Source organism: Heptranchias perlo, chromosome 4 (assembly GCF_035084215.1).
Source record: "Heptranchias perlo isolate sHepPer1 chromosome 4, sHepPer1.hap1, whole genome shotgun sequence".
NCBI lineage: Eukaryota > Metazoa > Chordata > Chondrichthyes > Hexanchiformes > Hexanchidae > Heptranchias > Heptranchias perlo.
In genome coordinates, this window is record NC_090328.1 from 23,380,673 (window position 1) to 23,407,793 (window position 27,121).

The 27,121-nt window shown below is 42.1% G+C and overlaps 1 protein-coding gene across 1 annotated transcript in view; it reads right to left on the reverse strand.

The window, feature by feature from the left end:
• Positions 1–27,121, reverse strand: part of si:ch211-197n1.2 (EF-hand calcium-binding domain-containing protein 6) — an 81,139-nt gene that overhangs the window by 13,869 nt on the left and 40,149 nt on the right. Inside the window, exons 10-12 of the mRNA XM_067982133.1 lie at positions 26,386–26,493; positions 22,297–22,362; positions 3,443–3,553 (exon numbers count right to left, since the gene is read on the reverse strand). Coding sequence (XP_067838234.1) covers positions 3,443–3,553; positions 22,297–22,362; positions 26,386–26,493 — 285 coding nt within the window. The remainder of the gene's footprint in view (positions 1–3,442; positions 3,554–22,296; positions 22,363–26,385; positions 26,494–27,121) is intronic.

The window sequence follows — 27,121 nt, forward strand, 5'->3', positions numbered from 1 at the left end:
TCATAACTGAGGCTTCCACCTGGACCAAACTTTTGACTTTCACCTATTTTCTAATCATCTATCAAGTAGAGTTTTTCTTAATGAACTATCATCTGATATAGTTTTCAGTCAAATCCTCAGAAGCCTTCCTCAACAACACTGCACTGTTCTGCCATCATTGTCAGTCCCTAAGAACCCTCCATTTAATTGGATTGGGCAGTACCTACAATACAAACAGCTCCTGGTCCATTCATCGCTCAGGTTCAACTAATGACAATGTTGATGCTAACAGGAAAGTGACCTTAGTAGCCATGAGCATTAAAAATAGTCTAGTCCACAGTAACAGGGGAATTTTCTCATTAACATTACGTTGAAAGGGTCTGCACATAAAGGTTATCAGAAAGGCGAGACATGAGGCGAACGAAGCCCAGTTGCTGATAGAGTCACCATATCATCATGTGTGAAAAGAGTGGCAGTTGAAAACATCCAACACCTGACAAACTTGACACCAGTCAACCCTACAAGTTCCTATGAATGGAAAAAACAAAAGACATCACTAAATGAGTTTTTCTTGCGCTTGGGTGAACGGTGTGGCTGCTTTTGGGAGGTTGTTAGCTGCAAACGTGGAGGCTTTTGTCCACGGGTAATGACAGACACTTTCCATCTATTTGAACGGGAGGACCACTCGGAGTCTCCACGAGAGACACGGTTACTGTGGGCGACCCGGGGTCAGACGGAATTAGCCAAGCGAAAACAATACGAAAATTAGCCTGACACTTAGCAAGTAACTGAGGACTTTATCGAAATAATTACCAATGGCAAAATTGCTTCAGAACACCAGATCACAATTGCAAGGGCACACGGCGGTCAGGATTAAATGATTTGTTCATTGTTAATTTATTAATGTATGTATTTGCGAAGGGCACCTCGGTCTCCATGCAAAGTGGATGCAAAGATGCAGGTGTTGAGACTGTCAGAAAAAAAGCCCACTTTTAGGGGGGAAAAAGCTGGAATTTTGGTCCATTTTCTCCATTCTCCGCTAATAGATGATCAAGCTTAGACCCTGTACAAGAGAAACTAGAATAAAAGAAATGTGTGTTATATGATAAACCACGATAGGAATCGGACAAGAGTAAGGTTAGTGGTGTTTAGCATTCAGCGAGGAAATTAAGGAGACTGTTTGAGATGTGACAAGTTAGCAAATGAATGCTAATAGCAATATGTGAGTAATCCGTGATTAGTTGAAATAGAGAAAGCCCTTTTTGGAAAAGCACTGCAGAGCAAAGTTCTCTTTTAGCTTCTAAAATCACTTCCATTTTAATCGTTTTCACCCTTCCTTTTTAGTTAGAATTAGTGAAGCAAAACAAAACTGGTGTAGACAATTTATTTACAGTGTTTTCTGTCGGACTTGTTCCGAGACACAACTACATGCGTTGTTTCTAAAATTAGGCAGTCTAAATAAATACATTGTTCACATGGCGCTATTAGCATTCATTTGAGACCATTTCTGTCTACTTCTACTATAGAGAACTGCGAGGAGGGTTAATTTGAAATGAGACTGCAGAGAGAGTGACGGAGGTGTGGAAGGGTCAGGCAAGAAAACTACCAAGTGGGGTTATTCCTCGAGACGCCGAAGTGTAAGAGCGGAGTGAAGGATCGATAGTGAAGAGATAATAAGAGGTGGAAAATTTCAGCCCACGTTTCTGTCTTAAGGATTGCTGACCCAAAGCTGGCAGCCACAGTGGGACTCCGTGTAAGACACGACCTCAGGGGAAAAGGGGAATAAAACAGCGCAGCGTGATTCAGGGAGTCACACGTTGAAAATTTCAATGTCACACACAGAGAAAATTGAAGAGAGAGAGAGACGGGGAAGAGATGGAGAAAAAGAAATAGAGAGAGAGAAAAAAAATCTTTGGACAGCTAAGCCGGCCACCATCCGAGTAGCGATGGGGATGTTGGAGATGGGATGAATGGAAAACATTGGCAGGGATCGGGGTTTGTGGATGAATGTGGAAGTGTAGAATGGTTGTTTCTTTTTTCTCTGTTTGAGTTGATTGTTGTTTCTGTCTGTTTTTTCTTGAATCGATTTAGGGGGACAGGGAAGTCAGTGTGGCCGGCTCTGAAGAAGCCCCTCTCTACAGCTGCGGCTCAGAGGATTAAGCAGCTTCATCCACAAGGCAACATTACACAAGTAGCCTTTGAACAAAAGTCATGGATACTATTAATGATATGGTAATCCTTAATCGAGCTACCTCCCAGTAGTGGTTATACTGACATGGGAAGAATATCTAAGTCCTGGAAGCAGCCCGCGACAACACTGAGCTATTGTTTACCCCAAGCCTGACCAGTACTAACTTTTTTCCAGCATTTCTAACAGTCACTTTCCCCCCCTTTTTAATAAAAAAAAATGGAAAACCAGTGCACTGAATCTAAATCGGTTTGGATTTTCTCCCCGCAGTTCCCACACACGTTTAATATCTTCTCAGTCTTCACTGCACCAGCTGTTTACTCGATACTTTTACATATTAAAAATGAGACCACACAAAGGCAAGGTCTAAGGCCTCTGGGAAGATAACTCAACGGTGGAAGAAGGTTTTAACATTTATGTATCTCTTATATGTTTTATCACAGACATTACCAGTTGAAGTTGAAATAAATTCCCTTCTCAATAATAAGTAATAAGCAGAGTAATTGATAGAAGATTTGATATACTGATATTTTCATCATGAATATTATTTCTGAAAGACTGCATATAACTCATGGAAGAAAATATTTTACATTTAATTAAACAATTATCTAAAGTATATCTGGTACTTGTCAATTCAATAGTAGTTCATTTGTGAGGACAAATGTACTAAAATGTTAAGAGCCAATGTGAGTCACTTTCTTGTCACAAGGTCGTGTGTTATTTTAAAGAGCTGAATCAAAGGTAAGAGACATTGGCCTATTTTATTTGAAAGAGCCAGTCTTTAACTACTGCTGACTCACATATTTTTCTGACACCTGTTATGTTGATAATCACAGGCAAATAGTATTCTTAGATGTGTAATAATATCATGGTGATAAGTGTGAATGCATCAGTTTTACATAGTTTCATTCATTTGAGATCATCCACATTGGGTAAAGTAAGATAATTAGCCAAGGAGCTGTGGACATAATTGCTATTCCTTAAAGGAATTGGAATTAAGTTTCTTATTCAAATAAAAAACTGCTTTAAAAGTCACATATTACAGTGTGGAGAAGGGTAAAAGAATCAGATGTGCTATGTATAGTATTGAAACGATCAGGGGAGAGGTTCATTGATTCCTCAGATACAAGTTGAACAGATTTCAGATATGCAAAGCTGTCAAAGAAGCATTTGAGATAAATACAGTGTGTAAATTTAAAGGATATTTTGTTGCTTACGTAGAGTTTAAAAGGGTTTCCTAGTCTTCCCCAAAAAGAACCCAAAAAAAAGCCATACCTAGAGTCAAACATGGCCATGAATTGGGGGTACCGGACATTTCCATCTTCATCAAGGGAGATTCTGTCAATGAGCAGCTCAAACTCTTCATCAGTAATCTCCACACCAAACCTGCAAAAAAAAAGAAAACAGCAGTCAAAGAGCAAGTTCACTTTCAGGTCAGCACTACCCACAAAACACTCGGCATATGGCAGCCGTTAACTTTTTGTTGCAGAATCTGTCTTCAAGATCAAGAGCACCACATGAATATCAGAGGTTAATCAGGGTTTTGATGGCTCCAGATCTCAAAAAGAAAGAAATTCTACTAGGCAATCCATCCGTAAGTATAGCACATCTGATGGCTGGAGATCCATACTATACAGCCAAACAAATCAGATGGGTTTGTAGCTTATGAAGTTATTCATTGCAGTTAAACACTCATACCAACTTAAACAAGTGAACTATGAAAAGGCTTCCAAAAGGATTTTGTCAGCATGTTAAAACTTAGGAAAGTCGCAGGAGCTTTTTGATGACCTATCTAAGACATTTATCCCCATTTACATATAGGGATAACTTCACAAGAGTTTTAACACAACAAAATATTCTTACTACAATAGTAGATCAAAAAAGAAAATGGAATAAAGCTTTGTTATTCTGCAATTGTTGAACAAGAACAGAACATCATAGCCTGGAATACAGTGTGGGGAAATTTAGCAATAGCAGTTTAACAAGCCTACATTAAATCTACACAATAAGGCCTGAATATCTTTTTGTCCCATTCGCTGGAGAGTCCCACGTACAAAAAGCAAGCAGCTTCAGCAACACGACTGTCTACATTTTTAAATATGTTCTCATAATTTTTTTAAACGCCAGGCATTTAGTTATGAATCATGAATGAGACAAAACTAAATAATGGATAGCTCCCTCTATGGTGGAACAAAATTAGCGTACAGAGTACATCACTTAAGTATGTACGATCCAAATAGTTAAGAGCATAGTTTTACAAAAGATCTTTTTCCTCCCTAAGTTTCTATGGAACCTTATTCCCAAAAGCACTAAAGAGGAGATGTGAGACCGTTTCAATAGGTAATCTCACACTGAGTAGAAGTGTGCAATGGATGATGGATGGCTCCAGCCTAGTGTGACTGCATTTTAAAAGTGCCCAGCAGTACACTGGCCTCCCAAGGACTTAATAAACTTATTTTTCAATCTTTTTAACGTTATGGGAAAATGCCCACCTGCACTTAAAATTGGGCCTGCGGAACTGTGAGATTTGCCCCAATTTTCCTCTTCTAATTTAATTTTATTCAACATGTCTTCCCTAAAAGAGGCAACAATATTAAAATTTCAGGGACTGGTGCCTCCCAGACTAATTCTAAATAGAACAAACTAATAGAAAATAATTAAAATAACAAAATTTAGAATCATAGAAATTTAAACATAGAAAGAGGACCTTTCAGCCCAACTTGCTTATGCTCTGTCAGTTTCACACTGGGGCTATCAACTCTAGTCCCATTTTTCCCCTTTAATATCTTTCTTCTTCAAGTGTTTAAACTCCCTTTTAAATGTTGTGAATGAATCATCCTTTGTGGTAATACATTCCACATTTTAATATTTTTTTCTAGCCTTCTTTATGCTTGCAGTATTAATCCTAAGTTTTAATCCTCTTCTTACTGATTCACCGACCAGTGGAAATAATCTTTCACTATTTACCCTCTCAAACCCTTTTATGATTTTGAACTCTTCTTTTAGATCTCTTGTTAACCTTTTCTGCTTCAGTGAAGACACACCTAGTTTTTCAGTTTTTTATCATAACTCTCATTCCTGGTATCAATCTAGTGAATCTACATTGTACTTTTTCCATGACTCCAATATTCTTTTTATCATGGGGTGTACAAAACTGCACAGAGTACTCCAACTAATCAATGTCCTAATCAGTGTTGGCTACAAATTCATTATGACTTCCTTACTTTTATTCAATAACCTGATATATAAAGCCTAGAATCCCATTTGTCCTTTTTATAGCTTGTCCCACTGAAATCCCACTTTTAAAGATCTGTGTTTCTGCAGTCTTGTGTCTCTCAGTTTCTCCATTCCATTGAGAATTTTACCATTTAGGTTATATTTTCATTCACTATTTTTTTTCCCAAAAGGTACCACTTTGACTCATCCTTGTTGAACTGCATTTACCATATATTTGCTTACTCCCCTAACCTATCTATATGTTCTCCTGTGGTCTCCTGTATTCTTCCTCATAGTTTGCCATGCCCCTTAATTTGGTATCATCAGCAAATTTTGATATTCCTTCTAACCTTTTCTAAATTATGTATATAGGAACAAAAGTAGGCCATTCAGCCCCTTGAGCCTGTTCCGCCATTCAATGAGATCATGGCTGATCTGTATCCTAACTCCATCCACCCACCTTGGCTCCATATCCTTTAATATCCTTGGCTCGCAAAAATCTATCAATCTCAGATTTAAAATTATTAATTGAGCTAGCATCTATGCTTTTTGTGGGAGAGAGTTCCTCACTTCTACCATGCTTTGCATGAAGAAATGTTTCCTATCTTCTCTCCTGAATGGCCTGACTCTGATTTTAAGGTTATGTCCCCTTGTACTAAACTCCCCCACCAGCTGAAAAAGTTTCTCTCTATCCGCCTTATCAATTCCTTTCAAAATCCTAAAAACCTCATTCAAATCAACTTTTAACCTCATATATTCCAGGGAATATAAACCTAGTTTATGTAATCTCTCCTCATAATTTAACCCTTGGAGCCCTAGTATCATTCTGGTGACTCTGGACTGCATTCCTGCCAAGGCCAATATATCCTTTCTAAGGTGCGATGCCCTGAACTGTACACAGTACACCAGATGTGGTCTAACGAGGACTTTGTAGAGCTGTAGCCCTCTAGTTATAAAGGCTAACACTCCATTAGCCTTTTTGATTATTTCTCATACCTATGGAGAACTCTAAAGGCCTCAAAAACATGCCACTAGCTGTATCTTGCCAGTGGATCAATAGAAGTTCAAGCACTGACACCTGTAAGACTCTACTCAACAGTCCCGCCACGGGTCTGTTGGAACAGAGTAGAGAGAACTTTACTCTGCACCTAGCTGTGCTATATCTGACCTGGGGATGCTTGATGTTGATATAGGATCGCTTTGAGTTCAGAGTTCAATTGGCACTCATCTGATTAGGGGTGCCATTCAAAATATGAACCTAACTTTGTCTTTCAGATGCTGATCGAGCTGCTGTGCATTTCCAGATTTCTATTTTATTCCCCATCAAAAGACTACTAAACATAGGCTCCACAATCCTTTGAGACTGGGTAACCCCATGAATAGTCACAAATTGGACAAACTCATCATTAGTTACAGTTCAAGGGTACAGACGTCACGGTGTCTTTGCAGCAATGTGTTATGGTTGTCAGACAGGAAACTCAGAGCGCATCAATTTCTGAAATGGTAACTTGTAAAAATATTGGCCCCATAAACTCGTGGAAGTGCAATCCCAAGAGTTGCACAAGGATTACACCCGATACAGTACACCATTGTAGGCTCTGCTGAAGTTAACAGTTTGGGGGAGAGGCCTCCAGCCGTGGACCTCAGGCTGGGTTGGAGAGCACCTGTGGTACCCCACCCCCTACCCCCCTGCCCCAACCCAATGATGTTCTGGAAACACAGGATGGCTGACCCAGGGGAGGTGCTAAGCTCCACCACCCCCACCCCAGCAACAGTGGATCTTTAAAAAAACTTTCAACCCCACCCCCCCATCCCCCTCTCAATCTTCAGGGGTCCAGGACTAAATACCTACCTGGATTCCCTCCCCCTCCCGGTGGGCCCACTTTTACCCTTCAGGAGGCTGGAATGCCTCATCATACTTGGTGTACCAGCTTCCTAACTTATGTCGGGATGCTTTGAGACTGAGGAAGCAGGAAATCCCTGTGTGGGAATCCCCACCCTCAACACTTAACCCTCCATTGTCAGTGTTCTTGTTTGGGGTGAGCAGAGGATCTTCCCCCAATCAAGGCCATTGGAAAATCCAGTGTAAGGCTGGGTCCTGCTGTATCCACATCCTGGCAGAGTTTGTGGCTATTCTGCTGGACTTGCTAGAACAGCCAAGCAATTTTGCAGACATGTTTCAAAAATTCAGTCTTCATCACATTTGAAAACTTTCCTATTGCTGAGTTTGATAATACCAAATGTTTGGCAGGCTGATCAAACTACTTTGATATACTGTATTGCTTTCTTGAAGTATTATTTTTAAGTTGCATAATTTATAAAAGTCCAATGTAAGATCCCCATGCATCCTTTCTACAACCCCATGCATCCTTTCGACAATCAGCAATTATAACTTTGATGCAGTTACAGGTTAACAGTTTTTTTTCAAAATTCCTACAGTTTTAAACAGTATCCTTTTCAAAAACTGTCATTTACTGTTAGCCTACTTGTTAAATGAGTCTTTGTTCTGTTGACTACATCCTGTTTGCAGTGAGCTTCAACTACTTATGTGTATAATGCTATTCGGTAGAGATCACATTTCAAAGTATTGGCCATCGTTGTATCCTCACAAATGCTATTAACATTTATGTAAAAGGAAGCTTTAGTTGGATACAATATCAGATGGTTGCGCTCTCTGTATGTATAGATTTCATAGAATCATAGAAGTTTACAACATGGAAACAGGCCCTTCGGCCCAACATGTCCATGTCGCCCAGTTTATACCACTAAGCTAGTCCCAATTGCCTGCACTTGGCCCATATCCCTCTATACCCATCTTACCCATGTAACTGTCCAAATGCTTTTTAAAAGACAAAATTGTACTCGCCTCTACTACTGCCTCTGGCAGCTCGTTCCAGACACTCACCACCCTTTGAGTGAAAAAATTGCCCCTCTGGACCCTTTTGTATCTCTCCCCTCTCACCTTAAATCTATGCCCTCTCGTTATAAACTCCCCTACCTTTGGGAAAAGATTTTGACTATCGACCTTATCTATGCCCCTCATTATTTTATAGACTTCTATAAGATCACCCCTAAACCTCCTACTCTCCAGGGAAAAAAGTCTCAGTCTATCCAACCTCTCCCTATAAGTCAAACCATCAAGTCCCGGTAGCATCCTAGTAAATCTTTTCTGCACTCTTTCTAGTTTAATAATATCCTTTCTATAATAGGGTGACCAGAACTGTACACAGTACTCCAAGTGTGGCCTCACCAATGCCCTGTACAACTTCAACAAGACATCCCAACTCCTGCATTCAATGTTCTGACCAATGAAACCAAGCATGCTGAATGCCTTCTTCACCACCCTATCCACCTGTGACTCCACTTTCAAGGAGCTATGAATCTGTACTCCCAGATCTCTTTGTTCTATAACTCTCCCCAACGCCCTACCATTAACGGAGTAGGTCCTGGCCCGATTCGATCTACCAAAATGCATCACCTCACATTTATCTAAATTAAACTCCATCTGCCATTCATTGGCCCACTGGCCCAATTTATCAAGATCCCGTTGCAATCCTAGATAACCTTCTTCACTGTCCACAATGCCACCAATCTTGGTGTCATCTGTAAACTTACTAACCATGCCTCCTAAATTCTCATCCAAATCATTAATATAAATAACAAATAACAGCGGACCCAGCACCGATCCCTGAGGCACACCGCTGGTCACAGGCCTCCAGTTTGAAAAACAACCCTCTACAACCACCCTCTGTCTTCTGCCGTCAATCCAATTTTGTAACAACTTTTGACAGTACTTTTCAAACTGAGTACAGTGCTAAGTTATAAGATAAAATCCTAATGCACACTTACCTGTTAAGTGTCATGCCCAGTGCCCCCAACATCGTGTCTTACATTTGTATTGTTTTCAATTGTTATGTATTTTTAAAACAAATCAGGTATAACTCACTACACAATAAAAATGCAGTGAACTGAAATCTCACTTCATAAGTCTGACTGATTTCCTTTATCTTTTATTTCTCACATGAATTCACCACCTTTAATTGATATCCGACATTGAGTCATCATATCTAGGGGATTGAACTACAGATATTGCACCTCCTTAGTGCACTGCAGCTTGCACCACTTGCTTTAGTCTTCTTACACTATTATTAGAAGGTAGAGAAACAATATTTGGTTTATCACGGTAGATATTCCAATGGGTGAAAGTTACGGGGCTATTTTAACTCTTTTGCAAAATTTGTCACCTGAATGCAGTGAAATTAATTTCTAAGAACACAACAGACAAGCTGAAGAGACATGGGTGCTAAATCTTTCAAGTTGTATAATGGAGATTTCAATGTTAATTGCATCCCCAACCGGTTGCATTTGTAATAGCCTGTGGTGTTCTAATAGAAATTCTCATTTACAGCACTAGGCCTTTTGTCACATTTTTCAGTCACAAAAGCTTGCGACTCTGTACAATTCCCTATTAAAAAACTTGGTTTGAGTCGGCCAGCAGTTTCATGCTATGGCCAGTTGGTTGGCCCTGCACAACTTGTATTTTCAAACTCTTCTCTGTCAGACATGTTGCTATCAGATGGGTTTACAGTCTCGCAAAAGTATTAACAATTTAAAAGTTACATTATAGTTCTAGTGTGGTTTAGCTTACCCCTAACAGACATCCCCCGGCCAGAACTGGTAATCCTTCAGATAATGGAGATTTCTGTCTGCCAGCCTTTCTCGCTCCTAAATGGACTGATGCCCTCTTCATCCTCACAAGCACACTGTGTTCATCCAAAGTTCGTCGATTTTCCACCCTCGGCATATAGCCAACCTCCTCTCATTACCAAATTCTGCACTTGTGTCAAGTCTTCTAACACACACAAGCTTTATTTCACGTGACTATAATGTCCCAGCCCTATCCTCACGTTCGCCTACATGTGATCTGCTACCTCAAATCCAGATTCCAAACGGAGCTGCAAAAAGTTGGAAGAAATACATTGAAGTGCTCTATATGGCGTGAGGCCCATGCATCCTCCCCCCAACCCTGCTGAGATAACTGCATGCTGTTGGAGTACCATCCACCAACCCCCCCCACCCCATGGTAGTGTTACCCCTCTCCCAACCCCATCCTTCCCCTTCTCTTCATGGGTGACTTCAAAACCTGCCTGCGAGCTGCTCAACTCTCCTGGCTGCCCCTGGACCTCTGCTTATGCTGATAGCGATGCTTTGAAATCTTCCTCTTTTTTAAGTTTCTTTAATGCCGGGTCTGACCTACAGTAAAATACCCATTCTTGACTCGCCTGCGCAGCTGCAGAATGACTTTGGCAAGGTCTTGACAAGCATGTCAACTTTTTTGGTAGCTTTCAGATGTCTGATATGTGCAAAGTCTCTAAAATATGCTACTGAAAAATTTACATAGATAGAGCTCCCATTTGCCTGATAAGGAGTCCACACTCTCTCCTTGTAGGGAGAGACTTCACTTACCCATGTCCAAAGAGCATAGATACAGCTTGGCAGGAGCCAAGCACAACTAGCAAGCTTCTCTCTGCTTGTCCAGCCAAGCCCACCATACCCATTCAGGCATTGGCTTGCAGAGCATCCTGAGCCAAATATGAAGGATCACAGCTCCCATGTCCCATTAATGAGATAGGTTGGCTGGTCAATCACCAACAGCGCTCTGGAGTATTGTGGATCTCAGTTCCAATCTTCTATCACTAGATGTGTCATCCTGTAGCAACATCAACACCAAAGAGACCATTGCTTAACTGTGGATCTGGTTGTCTCAAGTATGAGATTACCGAGTCTGCCTCAGTTTCAATCTTCTATCGCTAGATGTGTCATCCTGTAGCAACATCAACACCAAAGAGACCATTGCTTAACTCCGCGCCCCTCCCCGTCCCCCGCCCCTCAAGAGAGTAGACACTAGTTGGTCATCAGACAACTGACAAGCATGGGAGTGAACCTTCACTAACTGGGCAACTGGTACATGGAGATTCTTATGAACAGCATAGTGAAAGCATAACTCACCATAAATCACCATTGTTCTCCTGACTACAGCATTCATAAGCACATACCCCATTGAATAATGGTTCCACTAGTTGGAGATGTGGAGCTTTAGCAACAGCTGCTTGCTTCCCTGCAAACCAGCCATGGACGGCACCAAACCCTGAAGCGCATGTTCAAGCTTGGCACCGCAATATTTTTATCATGTCAGTAGGAAACATTGAAGAGTTCCGAATGGGGTCTGCTCAAGTGAGTGTGCTGGAAGACTTCATTTTTATTTTGTGGCAAATGAACTTACAACAGATGCCAAACGGAGATCAGTTTTGCTTATTATCTGCGGACCTGCAACGTACTGATTAAGAATTGATTAAGAATCTGATCGCTCCTGCTCAGCCTAAAGACAAAACGTATGAAGAGTTGGTCCAAGTGATCAAAGAACATCTGAGCCCAAAGCCACTCGCCATCGCAGAACAGTTCAAGTTTAACCAGAGGAGGCAAAGGGACAATGATAATATTCCTCAGTTTATGACAAAACTGAGGAAACTGTCCAAAACGTGACTTTGGTGAGTTCGTTGACGGTGCAATGAGAGATCGCTTTGTATGCGGTTTGAAGGAAACGCCTGGTAGAAGACAAACTCACATCTACTAGAGCTCCCCAAATAGCACTAGGGATGGAGACTGCTGCCAGGCATGCCCAGTGAGTTACATGCCACAGGGTCTAACATTTCCGGAGTGAACAGAGTTGCTCATCCATGTTAGAGGTGAAGTAAAAATAATCATCATCCAGACCGATGTTTTAGTAAGATGGTTAAATATCATAACTGCAGGGATTCTGGACAGTTAGCTAAGTGCCAGTGGGTGCTGCTAGACTGGAGGCAGGGAAAAGAAAAGAAGGCCCCCAAATCATAGCATAGAGCTGTGAGGAATCAACAGAAGAAAAGACAAAAATCCAGCATCCATTACGTCAATTCCAATGAAGAACCTGAGGAAGAAACCGTACCACAAAGTGAGACTGATGAAGAAGAGACATGTTTTCCTGTATATTCCATAACAGCAAAGGGACACCATGAAATTGTGGGCCCTGTCTGGACAGAAGGTGTAAAATAAGAATTTGAGTTGGACACTGGAGCTATGGTATCTATTATGTCATCAAAAGTATATGAGAAAATGTTTCAGAAAATTACCCTATCAAAAAAAACTACATTTTGTTGAAAAGTTATTCTGGACACCCACTGCCAGACCATTGGAAAATAAAAGTCCAGGTAAAATACAAACATCAGACAAAATAATTGTCTATAATTGTGGTTAAGTGAAAAGGTACCTCATTGAAAGCCTGAGAGTGACTTCTTAGCCTGAAGTTAAACTGGGCCAGTATTAAGAAGATCACCACTTCATGACCTGTGGACGTACTCATGGAATAATAGTACAAGTCCTTATTCAGTTTGAAAATTGGTACGGCAAAGGATATTCAAGCATACATTAACGTGAAGGAGGGGGGCGAACCAAAATATTTTAAACTCAGTGTGGTGCCCTATGCTCTAAAGGAAAGGATTTCAGCGGAATTAGATTATATGGAGCAGCAGGGCATAATCGAGAAAATCAACTACAGCGACTGGGCAAACCTCAATGTGTCTGTGGTAAAACTTGAACAGAATGGTTTGGAGACCATTTCTGAAGCCTACTTGAAGATATCGTCAAAGGTTCAAGGAAACCTTCAAATCGTTTGGACTTGCAGATAGTTACAAGTGTAGTGGTATTCAATATGGTCCTAATATTGGCATAATGCATCTCTCCCGCGTATTATTGGGAGAGTGCTTTTTTTATCATTTTATTATATGACGTAATTGCTATTAACCAGGCTCGTTCTTGGAGCATATTGTACTTGCATTCAGAACACTAGAGGGCCCTCTGATGGAAACAAGCATACTGCAGCAATTACACTCCAGGGTCTCCTCTTATATTGTTCGTTATATTTAGAGACAATATTCCAGAGAGTCTGAAATAAATGCAGCCATTACATTACCACACCAACTTGAGCATTTATCAGACATAACAATTGTCTTTAACACTGCATCGAGGAAGGATTTATTGGCCTTGGAGGGAGTGCAGCGTAGATTTACTAGAATGATACCTGGACTCCAAGGGTTAAATTACGAGGCGAAATTACACAAACTAGGGTTGTATTCCCTGGAATTTAGAAGATTAAGGGGTGATTTGATCGAAGTTTTCAAGATATTAAGGGGAACTGGTAGTTTCTCTCTATCTACCCTTTTTCCACTGTTGGGGAGTCTAGGACTAGGGGGCATAGCCTAAAAATTAGAGCCAGGACTTTCAGGAGTGAAGTTAGGAAACACTTCTACACACAAAGGGTGGTAGAAGTTTAGAATTCTCTTCCTCAAACGGCAGTTGATGCTAGTTCAATTGCTAAATTTAAATCTGAGATTGATAGATTTTTGTTAACCAAAGGTATTAAGGGATATGGGACTAAGGCAGGTATATGGAGTTAGGTCACAGATCAGCCATGATCTAATTGAATAGCGGAACAGGCTCGAGGGGCTAAATGGCCTACTCCTGTTCCTATGTTCCTATTTCAAACAAAGTGAAAGACTATTCTTCTTACATGTTACTGTCCACAATCAACATTTCAATTCTCTTCTTACACCTTCTAATGTTCATTTTCAACTGACTTCCAGTAAATTTTCATTCCTTTAATCCTTTTTCCCACCAATTTCCTTCCTTTTTTTCTGCTACCTGCCTGAAGGCTCAGACTCATACCGCAGCATGGTTTTACATGGGCCAGGAGCCATCCAGTACTTGAAGACATTGGTGGAACCCCTTAGTATCTTTTAAAATTATCATTCTTTTCCTTTAGGTTATATTTTACCATAATGCCTTTCTCAATGCTGCTGAGCTCATAATCTACACTGACACTTCAGTGCAGTACTGACAGAGCGCTGCACTGTTGGAGGTACTGTCTTTCAGATGAGACATTAAACCGAGCCCCATTTGACCGCTCAGTGGACGTAAAATATCCCATGGCACTATTTCAAGGAAGAGCACAAGAGTTCTCCGCGGTGTCCTGGCCAATAGTTAACCCTCAATCTAAAATCACTAAAACAGATGATCTGATCATTATCTCATTACTGTTGGTGGGACTTTGCCATGCGCAAATTAGGTCTTGACTGAGTGCAGTGTGTGCCTTGCATGCTGCAGTCAGTTTTCTCAAGCACACAGCTCCTTAAAGGGACCACTGGAGGCTGCCAACCAAAAGGTAAGTTAAAAGCCTTTTTACTTATCTGAATGTGGAGTCAGCAGGAGCATTCCTTCTCCTCCTGGCTCCACATTAGAACTGCGGGCCGCTGCCAGCTGACCCCCTCCCGATTGCCTTCCCCGCCCCGATGCCGGACTCACCATAGCCCCTTGAATGGCCAATTTTGCTCCCCCCACCCATGACTGGCGAGCTGCCTCTGGGGCTGCTACTGGCACCCACAACTCACCTGTAACGTAGCAATTTGCTCTGGTCCTGCTGCCAGTCTCTCCAGGCACCTGCAACGGGCGCAATTCGGGCACAATTCAATTCTAGACCTTAATACGTTCTATAATTTGATGTGGTGTTCATACTCAGCGTTACTATTGTGATGATACATGTGTGCAGGGTATAGGAATCATGCAACATTGGTAAGTCTAGTGTTTTTATAGAATCATAGAATCATGCAGCACAGAAGGAGGCCATTCGGCCCATCATGCCTGTGTTGGCTCTTTGAAAAATTTCCGCTCAACTTTTAACAAAGTATAGTATTCGAAAGCTTAGAAAATAAATGGCACACAATACCAACAATTAGGTAAGAGTATCAGTAATTCCAGGTTAAGCTCCATGTGGTTGATTTTTCTGGTCTGTGTGGTGCTCATCACATCACCGGACACATCTTCAATCTAAATGTATTTAACATACCCTTGACTCCTCTCTCCCTAAGCATACAAATAAAATCCGCACGCAAAACATCATCGGATAGAAATACAGTATTTTCCCAAGGCAATAATTTTTGTACCTGTAGACGTTGCGCAGAAATTGTCTAGTTTTTTTTTTATTCGTTCACAGGATGTGGGCGTCGCTGGCGAGGCCAGCATTTATTGCCCATCTAGTGTTTTTGTCTTAAAAAACCAAGTAGAATTCTGCCATGAGCATCACTAAAATAAGATCACTAATTTTTTTTAAGGTAGTTAAACTTTGGTGCTCAATGAAACGCTACAACAAAGGCCTAAGCTGCAGTTACCCACAGTTATCAGTTGTATTTGTACCGTTGTAGGGAAACTGTGTTACAGAAGCAAAGGGCTTCCCCACATTGGAAGGTAAACATCACAGCAAAAGTTGCCACTGCAGGTCTCCCTCCGTGAGGCTGGTGATATAGTGGCACTCACTGTCAGAGGAGTAGGATCAAGTTGCCTGCTCACTTTTAGCCAGGGTTATTGCATAGTGTAGGAAGTCAGTGAAACGGATGTCGATGAAAAATAATAAATACAGCAGAAAATAAATACAGTATTTATTAAATGCTGTATTTCTTTAAGTATTTAGCAGTCAAGAGGTTAAAGTAGAAGATCATAGTATGTCTTACTTTGAACATAGCAATATTATGTTCTTGTTAGTCATTAACCCCTATATGTGAAAATGAGTATTTTAGAGATGGGCTGATCTGCAGCCCTGAGCAAACAGACATTTCACGACAAAAGAAAGCACTGAGCTGATATTAGTCATGAGTGTCCTCAGCTGCATTTAGAAACTGATCCTTAAAGAAAAAAATACTAGTTCTCAGAACCACCATCCTCTTAATCTCCCACTGTAACTAAGAAAGTGCTAACCTGCCACCTAGTGGGAACCTTGAGATGACAAAGTAAATTATTATTTGGACTGTCGGGTGCAAAATATATTTAACATCATTTATGCTGCACTTCACTGATATTAGATAGCAGCAGCATGGAAGAGTACATAATGTGATTGATTTTCACTATATTTTGGAGTAATTAAAGGGGGATTTTCCCACAACAACTTGTATTTATATAGCATTTTTAACATAGAAAAATGTCCCAAGGCTTTCACAGAGGGGTAATAAAAAAAAACAGATGCTGAGCCAAAGGAAGAGATATTAGGAGGGGTAACAGATGGGTTTTAAGGTGGGTCTTAAAAAAAGAGAGGGAGGTAAAGAGCCTGAGGAGTTTAGGGAGGGAATTCCAGAATGTGAGGCCTAGGCAGGTGAGGAACGGCCGCCAATGGTGGAGTGAAGGGTATGGGATGCACAAGAGACAGAGTCATGGGGCCGGAGCGTTCTTTGGTGGGGGGGGGGATGGTTGTAGAACTGGAGGAGGTTACAGAGATAAGGAGGAGTGGGGCCATGAAGGGATTATTATTTGGAATCACTATCCCATGGTGAAAAACATATTTAACATCATTATGCTGCACTTCACTGATATTAGATAGCAGCAATATAGAAGAACATATAATGCGATTGGTTTTTACTGTGTTTCTAAGTAATTATAAAACAACAAACTTGCATTTATATAACACATTTAATGTAAAAGAACCCTGAGCAATGATGTTAGAGAGTGGGGCTGCTTCCTATCGGGTAAATGCTTATTTATGTGTCTCAAACAGTATGCTTCAAAATCAGACCTATGCATGTGTGTATATTTAGATTACTGATGAATCTCTCATAGCATTGCTCAGGGTAAGTCAGAGAATATGCTCTTTTATAATGTAAGTTTCAAGTCCTAACAGCAATTATCCCTCCCACTCCCAGCACCGCCATGGATGCTCCCCTCCCACAGGAGAGTTTTCCACCCTCTCTTTTCTTTCTCAACTCAATAAGTTCTCTCTCTCCCTTCCATTTCAACAGGTTGCCTCTCTCTTTACCTTCTACAACAGGTTATCTCTCCTTCCATTACCTTGACTCCTGCTCAACTCTCTCTTTGTCCCTATTAAACGATGTCTATCTCCAGCCTTCCCTAACAGGGTATTTCTCTCTCTCTCTCTCCTTAGTTTTTACAACATTTTCTTTCTTACTCTAATGGGGTAAAATTGAACTATATCATATTAATAAATGAACACTTTAACATGTTCATAAGAAATTCATTTGTCTGCTCTCTTAATGCAAGTGCCAACCCCTTTCATTTGTGAATATGAATGATGTGATTTCACCCCATACGTGTCTGTATCTATTGCTCTTTCCGCAGTTTCTGTAATATTTTTTCTCTCTCCCTCACCCATTGGTTTCTCTGCTGTTCTTGAACTCCTGTCATCCTGTGTATTCAGTGCTTGTCTCTCCTGATCTCCTTGGACTCTTTTCTTCTCTTCCTGTTGCTTTCCCTCCTAAAGGATGCTGTGGGAATATTAGTGCAAATTCCTTTGCCCACTATTTTAATGGAGATACTAAACCCTTTTGTTTTAAAGAGGTTCTGTTAAAGTAGCGGAAATGCAATTTCATATGAACATGTTAAGCATTTGACAATATGGCAGAGTTTAATTTCAAGGTTATAGAGACTGGATAGAATATTCACAGGAACCTTCGTTATATCTGACTGATAGAAACAGTGAGATTACATCTTACAGAAATAAAACAGTGAGCTTAGATTCATTGAAAACAAACATTGGTGAATGCCATGCTCCGTTTATTTCTGATTTACTCAGTTATTACCATGTATAAATATAGCATGTGTTCTCACCAAGCATCCACATGCTCTGAGGCATGGTTATTATGCTCATGTAGCAATACTCGTTACTTGAGTCTAGACAGTGAGTGTCGGCAGTCTAATTGAGTACAAAAGCCCAATCCTGTTGCCTTAACATCTACACACTGAGGCTAAGTTTCCCTCTACGACCATAATTTCCCTCCAACCCCAGGCACGGATCAAATCATTACATAGGACCAGTGCACCCTAAGTGGAGGCCTGCCCTCTGGCAAGACCTAGAAATTGGTGTGGCAATGCAGCTGCTGCTGGGGGCTTGAGGTCCCTGCAGCTCCAAATGTCATCTGACTTTGGGGCCTTCAGGCTGCTGGCCAAGAACAGCAGCCCGTAGGTGCCCAGGTCCGAAGGTCTCTGGGGAGCCTGTAAAAAGAAGGCTACTCTTAACTCTTTTTGGCCTCCCTGGCTTTGCCCCCCATGTCCCTCACAGATCCTCCGATCTAAGGGAGAGCAGGCTCAAGGCCAACCACCAACTTCTTCTGGCACCCTTGCATTTGGCTATCCAGCCAGTGCACCTGGAGAAAAAAATCAGGTGGCAAGTATGGTTAGGCCCCTCCAACCGCATTTCCATGGCTGCCCCTTGGTTACGCCTGCTCCATTGCAAGCGCTCTATCCTTTCCCCCCTCGGAGGAAGCCTGGAAAACCTGAGGTAATGCAAAGGGGGTGCAGACCCAGCTTAATGGGACTTTGTCCCTTTTCCCTCTGTTTTTAAACCTGAGCGTCCCTGGAAACATAGCTGAGGAAAATCAGCCCCATAAATTTTCCAACAGGGAAACTGAATAATAATCAGGAGCAGGAATTCAGGCAGATTTTTCCCTTCCCAACATGTTGAGGCCAACTTAAAGGCCTTTCCCCCAGCAAGGCTGAGATCAGCTAATTCAATCCACACTAGTGATCACACCCAGGATCTTTCTGCCTCAATTGCTCTTCCATAAAAAGTATCAGGGCATAACTTTAAAAGTACTTAACAGGCGTGAGTAACCGCAATGAATGTGATGGTTCTTGGAAATTCGTTTCTCAAAATCGCTCAGTACAGCATACCCAACATTTTTCTGAAACAATTATTTACATCCTTATAATGAACCATATAATGAATAATATAAAATATATTCACTTAAATACATCTTGAAATGTTCTGGTGGAGCTGAAGGGTTTAAGCACTGCAGTTAAGTTTCATAAGGAATGCAGCCAAAGACTGGCATTAAAGGAACACCCTGCTAATAAATTTCCCCCATGGCAACAAATTCAATTATCAGAGCCCCCCACACCCCGCCCCGCCAAAACCATTTCCCCTATAATAGCCTAAGAAACAGCAAAAGAACAGAAACTGTGGGAGTTCGTGGGAAAATACATGGGTTGGTTTCTCCCTATTCATATTCACAAACTCGATGGCAATTATCACCCAGGTAGCAATGATAGATTTTATTGTCACTCACCAAAATTGTATATATAAAATTGTATAGAATCATAGAAAGGTTACAGCACGGAAGGAGGCCATCCAGAAGACCAATCCAGCTAGTCCCACTCTCCCGCCCTATCCCCGTAGCCCTGCAAATTTTTTCCTTTCAAGTACCTATCCAGTTCCCTTTTGAAAACCATGATTGAATCTGCCTCCACCACCTCCTCGGGCAGCGCATTCCAGATCCTAACCACTCGCTGTGTAAAAAAGATTTTCCTCATGTCACTTTTGGTTCTTTTGCCAATATCCTTATATCTATGTCCTCTGCTTCTTGACCCTTCCACCAATGGGAACAGTTTCTCTCTATCTACTCTGTCTAGGCCCTTCATGATTTTGAATACCTCTATCAAATCTCCTCACAATCTTCTCTGTTCCAAGGAGAACAGCCCCAGCTTTTCCAGTCTGTCCACGTAACTAAAGTCCCTCATCCCTGGAATCATTCTAGTAAATCTCTTTTACACCCTCTCTAAGGCCTTCACAACTTTCCCAAAGTGCAGGGCCCAGAACTGGGCATAATACTCCAGTTGTGGCCGAACCAGTGTTTTATAAAGGTTCATCATGACTTCCATACTTTTGTACCCTATGCCTCTATTTATAAAGCCCAGGATCCCGTATGCTTATTTAACCACTTTCTCAACCTGCCCTGCCACCTTCAATGATTTGTGCACATATACCCACAAATCTCTCTGTTCCTGTACCCCTTTTAGAGTCATGCACTCTAGTTAATATTGCCTCTCCTCGTTCTTCCTATTGAAATGTATCACTTTGCATTTTTCTGTGTTAAATTTCATCTGCCACGTGTCCGCCCATGCCACCAGCCTGTCCATATCCTCTTGAAGTCTATCACTATCCTCCTCACTGTTTACTACCCTTCCAAGTTTTGTGTCATCTGCAAATTTGGAAATTGTGCCCTGTACACCCAAGTCCAAGTCAATAATATATATCAAGGAAAGCAGTGGTCCCAGCACTGACCCCCTGGGGAACACCACTGTACACCTCCCTACAGTCCGAAAAACAACCGTTCACCACTACTCTCTGTTTCCTGTCACTTAGCCAATTCTGTATCCATGTTGCTACTGCCCCCTTTATTCCATGGGCCACAATCTTGATGATAAGCCTACTGTGTGGCAATTTATCAAACGCCTTTTGAAAGTCCATATACACCACATCAACTGCTTGCCCTCATCTACCCTCTCTGTTACTTCATCAAAAAACTCTATCAGGTTAGTTAAATACGATTTGCCTTTAACAACTCCATGCTGGCTTTCCCTAATCAATCCACCCTCATCCAAGTGACTGTTAATTCTGTCCCAGATTATCGTTTCTAAAAGTTTCCCCACCACTGAGGTTAAACTGATTGGCCTATAGTTGCTGGGTTTATCCTTACACCGTTCTTTGAACAAGGGTGTAACATTTGCAATTCTCCAGTCCTCTGGCACCACCCCAGTATCTATGGATGTTTGGAAGATTATGGCCAGTACCTCTGGGCAATTTCCACCCTTACTTCCTTCAGCAACCTAGGATGCATCCCATCCTGACCGGGTGACCTATCTACTTTAAATACAGCTAGCCTTTCTAGTACCTCTTCTTTATCAATTTTTAGCCCATGCAGTATCTCAACTATATCTTCCTTTACTGAGTCTCTGTCAGTATCTTCTTCCTTGGTAAAGACAGGTCCAAAGGACTCATTTAGTACCTTGGCCATCCCCTCTGCCTCCATGAGTAGATCTGCTTTATGGTCCCTAATCGACCCCACCCCTCCTCTTACTACCCATTTACTGTTTATATGCCTGTAGAAGACTTTTGGATTCCCTTTTATGTTGGCCGCCAGTCTATTCTCATACTCTCTCTTTGCCGCTCTTATTTTCTTTTTCACTTCCCCTCTGAACTTCCTATATTCTGCCTGGTTCTCACTTGTGTTATCAACCTGACATCTGTCATACGCCCCTTTTTTCCATTTCATCTTACTCACTATCTCTTTAGTCATCCAGGGAGCTCTGGCTTTAGTTGCCCTACCTTTCTGCCTCGTGGGAATATGCCTAGACTGTACCCGAACCATCTCCTCTTTAAAGGCCGCCCACTGTTCAATTACAGTTTTGTCTGCCAATTTTTGATTCCGATTTACCCAGGCCAGATCTGTTCTCATCCCATTGAAATTGGCCCTCCTCCAATTGAGTATTTTTACTTTAGAGTGGCCCGTGTCCTTTTCCATGGCTATTCTAAACCTTATGATACTATGATCGCTGCTCCCTAAATGCTCCCCCACTGACACTTGCTCCACTTCACCCGCCTCATTCCCTAGAACCAGATCCAGCAATGCTTCCTTCCTCGTTGGGCCGGAAACGTACTGGTCAAGAAAGTTATCCTGAACACATTTCACTAATTCCTCCCCCTCTTTACCCCTTACATTATTATTGTTATTCCAGTCTATATTAGGATAGTTAAAGTCCCCAGTTATCACCATCCTATAGCTTTTGCACCTCTGTATAATTTCCCTGCAAATTTGCTCCTCCATATCCTTCCCATTAGTTGGTGGCCTATAGAATACACCCAGTAGTGTAATGGCACCTCTTTTATTTCTTAAGTCTAACCAAATAAATTCTGTCCTTGACCCCTCCAGGATATCCTCTCTCTCCAGTACTGCAATATTTTCCTTTTTAATATAAATGCATCACTGTTTGAAAATATTGAATATGCTTCATTTATTATTAAACCATGAATCATCAGAAGGTACCTGCTCTCAATGGCAGCTCGGAATTCCTGTTGACTGATAACATTAGTTTCCAATTTGTCGATTTTGCTGCAATTTACAAAGAACAAAATAAGTGAGATTGTCAAAGTACGTTTGTTACTTATTTTTTTCTCAAAAGTACGTTTTGTACTTATTTTTTTTCCCAAAGTCTGGATCCCACAACCCGTAGATACTCTGGCTACCTAAACATAAAGTATATTACAGCCCTTGAAAGGTGGACAAATTCTGGATATCGGGAATGGAATATACGAGGCAAGTTTAAGAAAGTTGGGTTTGCAATAGTCCTTAAATTTGCACCCTAATTTGACCTTTAGCAGAAAATTACAAATAGTTCTCAAATACTATGGTCCTTCCCTCCTCAATTTCTAGAATGTGGTTAAGTAACATATAGATAGGATGTAAATGATGTGAAGGCTGTTTCTTTCCAATCATATTATTGCTTAGCAGCTGATAATAAAAAAATACAAAATAAAGAATGGAATATGTCATCTACAGCAGTCAAAATAACTGAGTCAAGTGTAGTTTTATTTTTAATTAACGAACCTACCATGGCCCTGATATTTTCCAGCAGAAATATGTTGATAATTAGACCTACTGATGTTTGAGAATGTGACACAGGCTCCATTTTGTCAACTTGTTGTCTCTCGGATTAATTTTGCAGCAAATTCAGTGTACCTGCTGCAATCCAGCAGTTTGAGACAAAGCTAGCTTTGAGAATATTTTCCAGTGGCAAACATCACAGGAGTGAATAATGAATGAAAATTTGGGAAGGCACCAAAATAATACTGCAAATATTGAAGTGTGAACTTTCGGCAGAATTTATTTTATCAGCCGCATGTCAGTGTAGTGAAAATGATGTGGAGTTGGTGAGATGTTGCCTAGAAATAATAAGAAATACATCATCTTAAGTCTCACATTCTAAAACATTAAATGTATTTATCCAATGTGTTCATGAATTGATTTACACCCTCTGTAAATCATCCGGATGTAAAGCTACTATAAAGCCCTTTATACTCTGAACTTGCTGCTTTCATTCTCCATGTTACACAGCAGTAAATAGTTGTGCAAAGCCATTCTGTCAATGTTGTCCAGTGGTATAATGTGCAAACTTCCACTTTTTTTTAATTCGTTCATGGACTGTGGGCGTTGCTGGCAAGGCCAGCATTTATTGCCCATCCCTAATTGCCCTTGAGAAGGTGGTGGTGAGCCGCCTTCTTGAACCGCTGCAGTCCATGTGGTGAAGGTTCTCCCACAGTGCTGTTAGGAAGGGAGTTCCAGGATTTTGACCCAGCGACAATGAAGGATCAGCGATATATTTCCAAGTCGGGATGGTGTGTGACTTGGAGGGGAACGTGCAGGTGGTGTTGTTCCCATGTGCCTGTTGCCCTTTTCCTTCTAAGTGGTAGAGGTCGCGGGTTTGGGAGGTGCTGTCGAAGAAGCCTTGGCAAGTTGCTGCAGTGCATCCTGTGGATGGTACACACTACAGCCACAGTCTGCCGGAGGTGAAGGGAGTGAATGTTTAGGGTGTTGGATTGGGTGCCAATCAAGCGGGCTGCTTTGTCCTGGATGGTGTCGAGCTTCTTGAGTGTTGTTGGAGCTGCACTCATCCAGGCAAGTGGAGAGTATTCCATCACACTCCTGACTTGTGCCTTGGAGATGGTGGAAAGGCTTTGGGGAATCAGGAGGTGAGTCACTCGCCGCAGAATACCCAGCCTCTGATCTGCTCTTGTAGCCACAGTATTTATATGGCTGGTCCAGTTAAGTTTCTGGTCAATGGTGACCCCCAGGATGTTGATGGTGGGGGATTCGGCAATGGTAATGCCGTTGAATGTCAAGGGGAGGTGGTTAGACTCTCTCTTGTTGGAGATGGTCATTGCCTGGCACTTGTCTGGCGCGAATGTTATTTGCCACTTATCAGCCCAAGCCTGGATGTTGTCCAGGTCTTGATGCATGTGGGCACGGACTGCTTCATTATCTGAGGGGTTGCGAATGGAACTGAACACTGTGCAATCATCAGCGAAAATCCCCATTTCTGACCTTATGATGGAGGGAAGGTCATTGATGAAGCAGCTGAAGATGGTTGGGCCTACAACACTGCCCTGAGGAACTCCTGCAGCCATGTCCTGGGGCTGAGATGATTGGCCTCCAACAACCACTACCATCTTCCTTTGTGCTAGGTATGACTCCAGCCTCAGGACAGTTTTCCCCCTGATTCCCATTGACTTCAATTTTACTAGGGCTCCTTGGTGCCACACTCGGTCAAATGCTGCCTTGATGTCAAGGGCAGTCACACTCACCTCACCTCTGGAATTCAGCTCTTTTGTCCATGTTTGGACCAAAGCTGTAATAAGGTCTGGAGCTGAGTAGTCCTGGCGGAACCCAAACTGAGCATCGGTGAGCAGGTTATTGGTGAGTAAGTGCCGCTTGATAGCACTGTCGACGACACCTTCCATCACTTTGCTGATGATTGAGAGTAGACTGATGGGGCGGTAATTGGCCGGATTGGATTTGTCCTGCTTTTTTTTGTGGACTGGACAGACGTGGGCAATTTCCCACGTTGTCAGGTAGATGCCAGTGTTGTAGCTGTACTGGAACAGTTTGGCTAGAGGTGCGGCTAGTTCTGGAGCACAAGTCTTCAGCACCACAGCCGGGATGTTGTCAGGGACCATAGCCTTTGCTGTATCCAGTGCACTCAGCCGTTTCTTGATATCACGTGGAGTGAATCGAATTGGCTGAAGACTGACTTCTGTGATGGTGGGGATATCGGGAGGAGGCTGAGATGGATCATCCACTCCGCACTTCTGGCTGAAGATGGTTGCGAACGCTTCAACCTTGTCTTTTGCACTCACGTGCTGGACTCTGCCATCATTGAGGATGGGTATATTTACAGAGCCTCCTTCTCCCGTTAGTTGTTTAATTGTCCACCACCATTCATGACTGGATGTGGCAGAACTGCAGAGCTTCTGCTGTTTAGCATGCATGTAGTCCTGAGTTTTAGCTTCACCAGGTTGGCACCTCATTTTTAGGTACACATGGTGCTGCTCCTGGCATGCTCTTCTACACTCCTCATTGAACAGGGGTTGATCCCCTGGCTTGTTGGTAATGGTAGAGTGAGAAATATGCTGGGCTATGAGGTTACAGATTGTGCTGGAATACAATTCTGCTGCTGCTGATGGCCCACAGCGCCTCATGGATGCCCAGTTTTGAGCTGCTACATTTGTTCTGAATCTATCCCATTTAGCACGGTGATAGTGCCACACAACACGTTGGATGTGTCCTCAGTGCGAAGACGGGACTTCGTCTCCACGAGGACTGTGCAGTGGTCACTCCTACCAATACTGTCATGGACAGATACATCTGCGACAGGTAGATTGGTGAGGACGAGGTCGAGTAGGTTTTTCCCTCGTGTTGGTTCGCTCACCACCTGCTGCAGGCCCAGTCTGGCAGCTATGTCCTTTAGGACTTGGCCAGCTCGGTCAGTAGACGTGCTACCGAGCCACTCTTGGTGATGGATATTGAAGTCCCCCACCCAGAGTACATTCTGTGCCCTTGCTACCCTCAGTGCTTCCTCCAAGTGGTGCTCAACATGGAGAAGGACTGATTCATCAGCTGAGGGAGGACGGTAGGTAGTAATCAGCAGGTGGTTTCCTTGCCCATGTTTGACCTGATGCCATGAGATGTCAAGGGGTCCGGAATCAATGTTGAGGACTCCCAGGACCACTCTCTTCTGACTGTATACCACTGTACCGCCACCTCTGGTGGGTCTGTCCTGCCGGTGGGACAGGACATACGCAGGGATGGTGATGGAAGAGTCAGGGACGTTGGCTGAAAGGTACGATTCTGTGAGTGTGGCTATGTCAGGCTGTTGCTTGACTAGTCTGTGGGACAGCTCTCCTAATTTTGGCACAAGTCCCCAGATGTTAGTGAGGAGAACTTTGCAGGGTCGACTGGGCTTTGTTTGCCTTTGTCGTGTCCGGTGCCGAGTGGTCCGATGCCGGGTGGTCCGTTCCGTTACGCCAGTAAAAGTGTTAAATTAGTTTTCAAAGAAATGTAGAGCAATTGGGTACTTACTGAAAGGTGGCTAAAAGTGCAAGGAAGTCTGATTGAAACAGACTTGTCAGTTTTGCTTCAATTGCAGTCATTGTGGAGCATAGGCTGATACTCCCTTCACAGTTGAATCTAGAAACAATGTACATATTTTTAAAAATCAAATAATTTCAGTAATAAAGTAAAAAAACTGTATAGTTATCTCTACCATTATATAATGGCCCAGAATTTGCTGAAAAAATAATGGCGTGTGAAGGACGCACGCCGTTCTTAATGTGCAAATCTGCCAGCAATTTGTGGCGAGGAAGAGATACTCCTTGAATTGCGAATCGCCACAAGTTGCAGGCTGATTTGCTCCATGGTCAGCTTCACAAAAACAGCATCGCGCCCTTAACCTCCCTGTGATTTTCATGAAGTTGCTGCATTTGCACATTAATTGCCCATTAAACTTGTGACTGAACGATAAGTACCCTTTTAATGACATGATAATTGTTAATGACTGTCAATCAACCTTTCTTGCCCAGAAAGTGAACAATTAAAAGTGTGAATTGTTGGAGATTTTTTAAAAGTCAAATTTTAGACTTTTAAAATGTTTCCTTACTTTTCCTTTCTGTCCCTTTTCTCTTTCTTAATCCAATCTTTCTTTCTTTATCTTTCTGCACCTGATTTGGCATTGAATTCACCCACTCTAATTCACCCTCCTTCTGAGTTTATTTCTCAATCCTTAAATCTCATCGTTTAAAGAGATAGACTGTTTGTC